Raw genomic sequence first — 12227 nt, 5'->3', positions numbered from 1 at the left:
GAAAATAGGGCTGGCCTTCTCTGCTTTCTCACCACCATCCCGAGGAGCCCTGTGCCAAAGCTTCCTTTTCCAGGGGCTGTCAGATGCGGAGATGGAAGCATCTCTGCGGCAGTCCTGAGCCACAGGAGAGGACAGGGATTTTGGCCCCTGGCCAGCGCTAGAGGGAAAGCTATTAGTCAGCTCTACAATGTGGGCAGTGAGCCTGCAGTCACAGTAATGGGTGCCAGTTCCTCAGCTGGCTTCTTCATCCCCATAGGCCAACCATCCTGAGATGGGCCAACAGCTGACCCAATCATTCTTGAGCTCCTCCATTTCCCAAGGTTCCCATAGCCTGAAAACCCTTGAGGTGATCCTCAAAAGAAGCATACCATGCCATTCCCATTCAGCTCCCCACCCACCCATCCTCTCAGCTAGATTATCCATCACTTTAACGAAGCTAGGGCTCAAAGTGCTCCAAGCATATGCAGAGCAGGGCTCTCCTCTCATAGCCAAGAAGAGAAACCAGTCCATATTCCTTCCAAACCTTTGTGACTAGATGACTTGGGAATTTCTTTAGTTTGCAGAAGTAGTCAGTGCAAATACTGTGTCATCCCTAATAGGGGAGTATCTCATAACAAAACAATATTTCTGCAACAAATATTCACACTTAGGGATTTATCACGGTTACAAATAGATTCCGTGTAGGTTCAGGTCAGTTTTGGTGTCAAATTTAAGTTAAGAAAAAATTTTGGTTTTCAGAGCACTGAGACTGGAAATGAGGGTCTGGATTTCCCCCACTGGAGCAAAATAGACTCAGGAGCCATGGCTTAGCAACTCACAGAAACTCAGGGTTCTCTGTCCTTAAAATTGCATTCTACATTGTCTTCCTTCCACCAAAGAAAACTAGACAAAAAAAGGTCAGAATTGGACTTGTTATTCATACATTTGCATTGATTTAAATACATTACATACAATTTCTACAGTGCATTAGAAGAACAGTAAGAGGCAGTAGGACTCACAGCCCAGCCTCTACTCCCTGACACTGGGGGACAGGGCCTATGGCTGGCAGAGGGCTGGGCCGTTCCATGAGTGCCATCCAGAAGTCTGCCCTGGCACTCTGGGCCCCTGGCTCTCCCAAAGTCCATATTCAAGGCAACCTGAGTACAGGTTTCAAAGAGAACAGAGAGGCCAGGAAAGGATGCCCCTCCCACTCTCTCACCTGCCAGGACTGGGACCAGCCCCCTCTTACATTGGACCCAGTTTCCTTCCCACAGAGCTGGTCTGGATGAGGGCAATGTGCAGATCTGCTTGGTTGCGGGGAGCAAGTACGTTCCTCATTAGACTCCTCAGGCTCTCTTGATGCCCACCTTTACCACATATTTATACAAAGATGTCTGTGGAGAGCTAAACACACCTGGGCCCCTTCCAGCTTCTGGGAGCCCTATTGCTCCTGCAGTCTGAGGGCAGGCATTCTCAAAAACATGGTCCCCAAGGCTAGTGTCCAAGTTGGCTGACGGGGATTGTCAGGGGAGCTGTGCCTTTGTCCACAGGGCATGCACACCCAGCTACCAGACTCTTCCCGTCAGCTGGATGGAAGCCCAAGATAAGCTGGCTCCAGGGGCTGGGATGGAAGGGCAGCCTGGCCCAGCTTATGAGAGAGCTGCACATCTCTACTCTGTCTCCTGGATGGCAGGAGCTGGGCAAGCAAAGGGCACAAGACATAGTCCTTGCTCCCTTTCTTTGGTTGTTTTTCAAACCTTCAAGATAGTTTCTTTCACAGCTGATTGACCAATCGCAGGGTTCCAGAAACTTGGGAGTCCCTTAGCATAGGGCTGCTCCCGAGTTACAGATGGCACCCTCTTTTCTCCCTTGTGGGGGCCAGTTTGCTTTGGTGTAGAAAGGGCTTGGACACCTGGCAAGGGGATAGCTGAGGGGAGAGACATGGAAGCAGGAAGCGCACTGAGCTGGACAGGCACTGGGGAACAGTGTGAAGGCCTCTCCCCTTTGGCCCCACTTTTCTCAAGAAGCCATGGAAAAACTGGCCTGGAACAAGAAGTCAGGGAGCAAAGCGCAGCTACCAATTAGGAGGCAGAACACAAGCAGCAGTGGTAGCATAAAGAGAAGTCCAAGGACCTAATATCCTGTCCTCTTATGAGCTGAGACCCACTCCAGAATCCAAACTGAACCCCTTAGTCAGAGTTGAGAAAAGAAATACCTAAAATAATGGGAACAAATGAGAGGACCATGGCTAGGGCCAAGGACTCGGGAAGCAAGACAGGGATAAGTTTGCCCATAGACCAATTACAGCTCCCCGCATACACTCAGGCTACATGGATCACTTGTACATGCTGGGGAGTCCACGTCCTCCCTCCTGCCTTTATCTGAGTGATGGGCAGGTTGCAGGCCTGCACTTGAGAGGTTGGATCCCTAGCAGAGCAGAGAGCAGAGTTGATCTATAGGATCATATACAGAGCTCCTAGGAGGTCTAGAGCAAAAGTACCCCTGCCATGCAAATTCCATTTGGAGGCTTTTAGACAGCCTACTGCACTGGTGGGAGGAGAAAGAGAAGACTTGGCAAAATCTCAAAGGAAAGGTGCGGCTTCTGTCTGCCCCAGGACTGCGAGTAACCCAGCTGCCTTGGTCCATGAGAGTGAGGCACCTGAATGTCTGGTTCCATGCAAATCTAGGTCTGGATTTGAGGTTTCTGAAAGAATCTGGGATTCTGCCTGCGTTTTGCTAATAATTTAAATTTTTGTTATTTGTTTGTTTCTGATGCAGAATATAATGAGGAATTGCAACAGAGCCCAGGTCTCACCAGGAAAGGGAATTTCCCAGCCTGGCCTCAGGAGATGCTGGAAGGCAGATGCTCCTTCCTGGGCATCTGGACTCCTTCCATGGAGCTCCAGCCTTCCTCAGCACTCAGGGGAGCCCACCAGCACTCGCTTTAGCTCTGTTTGTGCTTCTCCCTGTGCTTGGGAAAGCCCTGAGGGGGGTGGTGAGCAGAGAGGGAGGGCTCTCACAGGCACTGCTTTCTACCGGCTTCTCAGGCTTTTCCTGCAACCCACTCCCCAAGTTTCCTCCTAGCCCAAGTCTCAGACAACGTACTCTTGTCTGCCTCTTGGGCTACCACCACGAAAAGAAGGGTTTCCGACTCTGAAAGCTCTGTGTGTAGGACTCGCTAGCAGACCGCTGGTGGGAACGAGCTGTCTCAACAATCACAGGTGGCATCTGGACCAGGTGCAGGGGACTCTTATTGTCTTTCAAGGCCTGAGTCAGATTTAGGATCTGCAGAGGGAAAAATGAGATAAATTAAGAAAGGGCATAGGCATCCAGGTCAGCCTTTAAAGGGAGACTGGCAGACAGAATGCTCCTATAAATCAATAAAAAAAATAAACAACATGCTAATGGAAAACTGTACAAATAATCTACTTATAAGAGTAGGACTATCCTGGATGAGTCTCCCCCCCCCCCCCAAAAAAAAAAATAGTAGGACTGTAAGTGGGCAATATATAGAAAATGGAAAGTTCTCTAGTCATTTTAAAAATGAAAATTACAAAAAATATCTCCTATATTTTGCCCTTCCAGTTAAAAAAGATACAGAAGAAGAAGGTGACTCAGAGTTGGGGAGGGTTCAGAGACATAGCTGTAGGGCTGAAGATGGGACAGTCTTTCAAAAAGGCCAGTGGACAACAGAAGTTTAAATGTAAACAGGCCCTCTGACTCAGCACTCCATTTTTAGGACTCAGAAAACAATTGTGGACATGCACAAAACAGTTTAAACCAATACAGTGCCGTATTGTGTATAAAGTGAAAATTATATAAATGCCCAAGACTATGGGATCAGTTAATAATTTAAGGGATAATAAACAAACAATTTCCCGGCCAGCGTGGCTCAGTGGTTGAGTGTCAACCTATGAACCAGGTCACAGTTCGATTCCTGGTCAGGGCATATGCCTGGGTTGCAGGCTCAGTGCCCAGTGTGGGGTGTGCAGGAGGCAGCCGATCCATGATTCTTTCTCATCATTGATGTTTATATCTCTACTCTCCCTTCCTCTCTGAAATCAATAAAAATCTATTAAAAAAATAATGCCCTGGGGCAGAGGTCGGCAAACTGCGGCTCGAGAGCCACATGCGGCTCTTTGGCCCCTTGAGTGTGGCTATTCCACAAAATACCACATGCGGGCGCGCACGTACAGTGCGACTGAAACTTCGTGGCCCATGTGCAGAAGTCGGTTTTCGGCCTGGGCGAGTCTATTTTGAAGAAGTGGTTCTAACGCCGAGCCACACTCAAGGGGCCAAAGAGCCGCATGTGGCTCGTGAGCCACAGTTTGCTAACCACTGCCCTGGGGGATTCCTTAGCTCTCTTTGAAGGTGAAGTGGAAAGAGAAGAAATAATGATATAACAGAAATTATAACCAGAGCCAATATCTGAGTGCTTACCATGTGCCAGGCATTATTTTTACTAAATATTTAATATGCATTATCTCGTGTAATCCTCTAGCCAATTCTGTAAAGTATTATTCCTGTTCATTTTATAAACAAGGAAGTAGAGGCTCTTGTCAAAAGCCATGGAGCATGTAAGCAGTAAAACAGACTAATTCTAGACTTAACTCTTAATCAGCCTCTTGGGCTTCCACCATGGTATATGGTCTGCCTTGTGCAACTGGTGGACAAGGATCAGTGGGTAAATTTACCAATGAACTATCCAGCAAGTAGCACAGAAGTAAGCACAAAATAAGCGCATCACTAACCACCAGGTACCCTGGAAGAGGTGGGAGACTGGGGAGGGCTACCTTTCTCTCATGTGTACATGCAGAGTCACAAATATGTATGACACACTGAAAAAAGTATAAAATGCAATCTTTACATATTTACTCAACATCAGCTTATAACCCTCCCAGAGATCCCAGGGTTCACACCAGATGTCCCAGGCTTACCTGTCCCCGCATGACAGCAATCTGCTTATGAAACTGGCCCCTGTCGAAACCAGGATCTTTCTGCAAAAGAACGGCAGAAGTAGGTGGAACCTGAATGAATTACTCAGAAGAACCCATTTTCCTACCCAATTAGAAACTTGCTAGTAAAGAAAACCTACAGCAAGGCTTGTGAGGTTTAGTGACGTTAACTACCACCCCAAGAACTCCCTGCTTCACAGAACAAGTAAGTATCTTGTCCTGCGTCTCATTAACTCTAAAGAACTCGAGACTCCAGTGCTCCATTTGAAAGTGAGAGCTCTGCAGATACACTGAAGCCACAGGACACATACGCTACACACCGGTGTGGTTCATCGCAGCTGCCGATTTTTTTTCATATTAATCCAAACTAGATCCTGCTATCCACATGTGGGAATCTCACTCTTCACTGGCTAACAAGTCAGAAGGGTGCTAGCCATGCTCTCTTGACTTGTAGTAGGACCAATTACAAAAACCTTTAAGAATGTCTTCTTCTATATGGTTATAAGGCTGACATTTCCAGGGCTAACCTTGAAGAGTTCATATAGGTCCTCCTCCAAGTCCTTGACGAAGTTAGGGTCCGATATCTTTGGAAGAATCAGATCTTTGATCTCCTGAGAGAATGGAACTTTTGCTTGGGGCAACCAGGCCCAGTAAAAAGGATCTGAAAAGAAGAAAGATCAAAAGCAAATTTGGTATTGAAAAAAAATCCCTGCCCATCTATGTTCTCCACCCACTTCCTTGATATAAACAGAAGAGTTACAAGAGCTGTGAACGCTACCGGTTACATAGTAGGTGAAAGAACTAGCATTCAAACCCAGGTCTGCCTAATCCCAGAGCTTGTGCTCTTTCCCAGATATTACTACTAGTGCATGGCCTTCCAAGATGCAAGCCTGTGTAGAACCAATGACTTGCCCCTGAGACACTGAGATACTCCTTCTGAAAAGACTAGTGCTGAAAGGGGCTAGTGACCCCTACCTATATCTCTTCCTCTTTCTAAAAGTTTCTCAGTTATAACTGGGCAGGAAGAGCTGGCTTCCAGGATGTAACAAGGAAGACAGAGCACTGAAAACAGCTTATATTTAAACACAAATAGAATATACTTTTGCTTTTTTGTGTGTGTTTTTTTTTAATAGAATACATTTTTAAAAAGATAGTTCTCAGAAAGAATGAGAAAAATATAGAGCAGAGAGGAGAAAACTCTATGCTTCTAATGGGAATAATATAGGTAAAAATTGTAATACTAGCTTACATTATGGAGTCATTGCCATGTGCCAACCATTGCACTAAAGTGCATGAGCTGCATTATTTCATTAATTTTTAGAACAATCCTATAATACATGTATTTATCTACCTTGCACAGGCAAGAAACTGTGACCTAGCAAAAGATGAGCCAGATCACACAGTACTCTTGAGACTTACATGCCCTCCAGGAGTCAGGATGCTTCAGGGGGAAAGCCAGCCCATTGTCAATGGCAGCCACCTTGATAACAGGCTCCTTCACCACCACCCAGTCTGTGTCCTAAACAGCAAGGAAACACTAAATACTGAGGGTCCCATGTGCCTCAGGCCCTTTAAAGTAGTAGCAAAGCATCCTCTCTCATCCTCCTCAGGAACCAATCCTTAGTCAACCTCTGAACTAGTTTTCACATTGTTTTCTGAACATTTATGACACCTCTGACTCAAGGTTCTCAGAGTCCCTTTTTCACCTTAGGAAAGGTGCACTTCCCCAGGAGTTCCCACAGTCATTGGGAAGAAAGGAAATGACAATAAGAAAAGATAACTATAAGCCATTCCTCCTAGGGAAAGGCAGTGAGATTCCTGAGGATACGAAAACAAGAAAAACAAATAAATATTGGTTTGTTAAAGTCCTTCTGTGTGGACCTTGACTCAGATGCCACTTCACTGGTGGTGACCATATTTTTCCAATGAGATAACAGAACCATGGAAGATAACAGCAGCCCTTGCACAAGGGAGTCTGTTCCCTGCTTCAGTGACCCATAGAAAGGAAAAGGACAAGAGCTAATGCAAAAAGAATGGGGCAGGCTACCTGTGACAGCTCATGTCAGACACTCTCATGACTATCTACTTGGCTCCATACTTCAGGTTCAGGGAATGTGGGTGCCCTGGGATACCTTATTCAAAGTATGAAATCCTGAGTTTTACCCAACATAATGGGAGAATCTGTACAATTTTTAATAAGTTCTTCAGGTAATTCTGATGCACAAAATTTGAGAACTATTATGGAAGTAAAAAACTATGAGGATGTGTTAACTAACCTTACTGTGGTAAATATTTCACAATATATACATACTAGAGGCCTGGTGCACGGATTCGTGCAACAGTGGGGTCCCTCAGCCTGGCCCACACCTTCTCGCAATCCGGGACCCCTCGGGGGATGTTGGAGAGCCGATTTCAGCCCAATCCCCACAGGCCAGGCCAAGGGACCCCACGGGTGCGGTGCACCATCAGGGTGGGGAGGGACCGTGGGAGGGCTCCAGGGCGTGTCCGGCCCATCTCGCCCGGTCTCGATTGGCTGGATCCCAGCAGCAAGCTAACCTACTGGTCGAAGCGTCTGCCCCCTGGTGGTCAGTGCCGTCATAACAACTGGTCAAATGGTCGGACACTTAGCATATTAGGCTTTTATTATATGGGATATCAAATCATCATAGCCTGTTGGCGTGGCTCAGGGGTTGAATGACCACCTATGAACCAGGAGGTCATAATTCGAATCCCAGTCAGGGCATATTCCTGGTTTGTGGGCTTGATCCCCAGTGTGGGGCATGCAGAAGGCAGCAATCAATGATTCTCTCTCATCAATGATGTTTCTATCTCTCTCTCCCTCTCCCTTCTGATCTGAAATCAATGAAAAAATATATATATATTTTAAAATCATCATATTGTATACCTTAAACTTACACAAAGCTATCTGTTGTTAATCTCAATAAAAGCTGGAAGGGAGGAAAAAACCACATGAGGAATAAAAACCAACCTCACTCTCTCCTTGTCTCGGTAGCCATCACATTAATTTTTTTAAAATGTGCAGGCTGAGCAGGATAGACAAATGTGGTGAACTAGGGAAAAAATGAGAGCAAAGAAAGCTAAGCAGCACCCTGGTTAGGCTCAGTGGATAGAGCATTGGCCTACAGGCTGAAGGGTCCCAGGTTCGATTCCAGTCAAGGGCATGCCTGTGTTGTGGGCTTGATCCCTAGTAGGGGGCATGCAGGAGGCCTCCAATCAATGATTCTCTCTTATCATTGATGTTTCTCTCTCTCTCTCTTTTTCTTCCTCTCTGAAATCAAACAATATATATATATATACATACATATATATATGTATATATACACACACACACACACACACACACACACACACTTTTTTTTTTTTTTTTTAAAGAAAGCAAGCTAAGCAGCTTTCTCTAAACTGATGTTCTTTGGAAATGTGGTCTGTTGTGAAAAATGTGCTCCATGGTCACAAAAGTTTAGAAATCACTCAAACAGGTTCATTTAATGCACAACTTCTCAGACCTTCACTATGCTACTATGCAAAGTGAATCTCTAAGAAAGGCATAAAGTATGTCCCACATTTATGTGAACTTTTCTTTATTTTATTCCCATTAACATTATTTAGTAGCATATTCCTTAAAAAACAGATAGAGGAAAACTCTACCAAACATTAAGCTATCAATTTTAAATATATGTGCTACTCCCCAATTCTTTTGAATGTATATACTCCACTTCCTCCTCTTCTTTAAGATGTAAATGAACCTCTTACCCGAGAGCTAGAACTATCCATTGGACAGTCATATTTAATCAGCCAGTTGTCGTTGCCACGATCTATCAAAAGAAATATAAAGTTAGCAAAAAGAATCCCACAGAAAACTGGGGCAACTTTCATTTTCATGGTGGACTAGTTATTCTGGACACTTGGCCAATCACTCTACTGAGAACAACTACAAAGTAATATATTTTAAAATCTCCTAAAGGCTTTGGAGATTTTAATAAGATCATTAACAGTTAAAGTATCAAGATCTGGGAGAGAAAGGAAATCTAGAGAGGATGTCCAGCATTTGTGACTTCTTTTCCTATAGAGTACCTGCTGATTTGGGAAGAGGCTAAGAGGTGGGATGACTGGTTCATTATGCTGCTTATTTGTGAATGTTCAAAAGTCTCCATAATCATTATTAATGACAATAGTATTGTCTTACAGTTTTATATAAATGTGTTTATATATGCATGTAAACATATCTATCCTATATAATTAAAGGCTAATATGCAAATCGACCGAACGGTGGAATGACGAGTCGCTATGATGCGCACTTACCACCAGGGGGCAGACACTCAATGCAGGAGCTGCCCCCTGTTGGTCAGTGTACTCCCACGGGGGAGCTCTGCTCATCCAGAAGCCACGCTCAAGGCTGGCGAGCTCAGCGGCAGTAGAGGGAGCTTCTCCCGCCTCTGTAGCAGCGCTAAGGATGTCCGGCTGACGGCTTCGGCAGGGAGTGGGCCTAAGCCACCAGTCAGACATCCCCCGAGGGCTCCCGGACTAGGAGAGGGCACAGGCTGGGCTGAGGGATCCCCTCCCGAGTGCATAAATTTCGTGCACCGGGCCTCTAGACTATATAATAAAAGCCTAAGCAAACCTTATGGCTGAATGACCAGAACAGCCAGTTGCTATGATGTGCACTGACCACAAAGGGGCAGACGCTCAGCACAGGAGCTGACCCTTGGTGGTCACGGCACTCCCACAGGGGGAGCGCCGCTCAGCCAGAAGCCAGGTTCACAGCTGGTGAGCGCAGTGGCGGTGGTGGGAGCCTCTCCCGCCTCTGCTAAAGAGCAGCGAGCCTAGTGGTAAGGAGCAGTGAGCAGGCAGGCAGTAAGGAGCGAGGGGTCCTGGACATCCCCCTAGGGGTCCTGGACTGCGAGAGGGCACAGGCTGGCCTGAGGGACCCCACTCCCACCCCATTGCACAAATTTCGTGTACTGGGCCTCTAGTACATATATAATTAAAACACATGACAATAATAGTATAAAAGTCTGGAGATGGATAAATGGAGCTAATGGGTTCTAAGATCTTTGCATTGTCCAAGAAAATAGTAAAAGTACCAATTAATATTAGATTTGGAAAATCAAGGATTCACATGGTAACCACCAAAAAGAAAAGACAGCCGAAACCGGTTTGGCTTAGTGGATAGAGCGTCGGCCTGTGGACTCAAGGGTCCCAGGTTCGATTCCAGGTCAAGGGCATGTACCTTGGTTGCGGGCACATCCCCAGTAGGGGGTGTGCAAGAGGCAGCTGATCGATGTTTCTCTCTCATCGATGTTTCTAACTCTCTATCCCTCTCTCTTCCTCTCTGTAAAAATTCAATAAAATATATTTAAAAAAAGAAAAGACAAAGCATATACAACTTCTAAGCTAAAAGAGAGGAGAAATAAAATGATAATAAAAGAATTTAAAAGAAAGTAAGAAAGGAAAAGGAAAAAATAGCATAGAGAGAAAGGGAGAATAAAAGAAGATAGGTAGAAAAACATAGAAAGCAAATAAGATGGTAGATGAAAATCTAAACATACCTACACAGACATTATAAATTAACTAAATGCTCTAAAATTAAAATATAACAGTTGTCTCACCAGATAAATAAAATTGACCAACTTTTAGCTATAAAGATTAAGGGGGAGAAAAAGAATATTCAAATTACTAAAATCAGAAATTAAAGTAAGGACATTACTACTGAGTCTACAGAAATAAAAAAAAAAATGATGAGAATACTGTGAGCAGTTTATGCTAACAAACTGAATAACCTAGATGAAATGAACAAATTCCTAGAAACATAAAACCTACCAAAACTAAACCAAAAAGAAATAGAAAATCTGAGTGGACCTATTACTAGTAAGAAAATTGAATCAGTAATCAAAAATCTCTCAACAAATAATAGCCCTGGACCTGATGGCTTCACTGGTGAATTCTACCAAACATTTAAAGAACTAACCCCAACCCTCCTCAAACATTTCTGAAAAATTGAAGAGGAGGGGACATTCCATAACTCATTCTATGAGGCCAGCATTACTCTGGAACCCAAGTCTGACAAAGACACAACAAGGAAACTACAAACCAATATCCCTTATGAATATTTATGCAAAGATCCTCAACAGCCCTGGCTGGGTGGCTCAGTTGATAGTATCGTCCTATACACCAGAAGGTTGCAGGTTTGATTCCTAGTCAGGGCACATACCTAACATACCTAAGTTGTGGTTTGATCACCGATCAGGGTGTGTATGGAAGGCAACCAAGCGATGTTTCTCCCTCACATCAATGTTTCTCTCTCTCGCTCTCTCTCTCCCTTCCTCTCTCCCTAAAATCAATAAAAACATTCCCTCAGGTGAGGATTAAAAAAAAAATCCTCAAGAAAATACTAGCAAACTGAATTTAGCAGCATATTACAGGATTATACACCATGAGTAATATTTATTACTGGAATGTAAGGATGGTTCAACCAATGAAAATGGATCAATGTAAATATCACATTAACAGATTGATGATTTCAATTGCTACAGAAAAAGCATTAGACATTATTCAATATCCATTCAATATCTAAAAACACTCAACAAACTAGGAATAAAAGGAAACTCCCTCCATATAATAAAAGTGAAAAACCCATAGCAAACATACTCAATGTGAAAGACCAAAAGCTTTCCCTCTAATATTTAGAACAAGACATGGATGCTCACTCACACAACTTTCATTCAACATACTACTGGAAGACCAGAACAATTATGCAAGAAAAAGAAAAAGTCATCTAAATCAGAAAGAAAAAAGTAAAATTATCTGTTTGCACATGATATAATCATGTATGTAGAAACCTTAAAGATTCCACAAAAACTGTTAAAATTGACAAATTCAGCAAAGTATCAGGATACAAAGTCAACACACCAGCTGCATTTCTATACACTAACAGTGAAAATAATAATAATAACCCTCCATTTATAATAGCATCAAAAAGAAAAAAATACTTAGGGATTAACTTTACCAAAGAAGTTAATGAACACTACCAAACATTGTCCTGGACAATGCTGCTCAGTGGTTGGAGCATCAGCCCATGCATCGAAGGGTCGTGGGTTCAATTCCTAGTGAAGGGCATGTACCTGGGTTGCAGGTTCAATCCCTGGCCCTGGTCAGGCACATGCAGGAGGCAACCAGTCGATGTATCTCTCTCACATGGATGTTTCTCTCTCTCTCTGTCTCTCTCTCTTCTCTATTTCTCTCTGTTCCTCTTCCAATCTCTCTGGAAATCAATAG

At 44.1% G+C, this 12227-nt stretch overlaps 1 protein-coding gene across 4 annotated transcripts in view; it reads right to left on the bottom strand.

The window, feature by feature from the left end:
* Positions 1-12227, bottom strand: part of PI4K2A (phosphatidylinositol 4-kinase type 2 alpha) — a 54540-nt gene that overhangs the window by 24864 nt on the left and 17449 nt on the right. For 2 of the 4 annotated variants that reach the window (XM_054728778.1, XM_054728777.1), the window contains exons 5-9: positions 8706-8767; positions 6354-6453; positions 5462-5595; positions 4917-4976; positions 3085-3264 (exon numbers count right to left, since the gene is read on the bottom strand). In XM_054728778.1, the coding sequence (XP_054584753.1) occupies positions 3103-3264; positions 4917-4976; positions 5462-5595; positions 6354-6453; positions 8706-8767 (518 nt within the window). In that variant the 3' untranslated portion in view covers positions 3085-3102. The other 2 variants (XM_054728776.1, XM_008144143.3) reach the window with 2 other exon arrangements.

Source organism: Eptesicus fuscus, chromosome 17 (assembly GCF_027574615.1).
Source record: "Eptesicus fuscus isolate TK198812 chromosome 17, DD_ASM_mEF_20220401, whole genome shotgun sequence".
Taxonomy (NCBI): Eukaryota; Metazoa; Chordata; class Mammalia; order Chiroptera; family Vespertilionidae; genus Eptesicus; species Eptesicus fuscus.
Note: the sequence above shows the minus strand (reverse complement) of the source record. Positions and strands in the feature narration are given on the sequence as shown.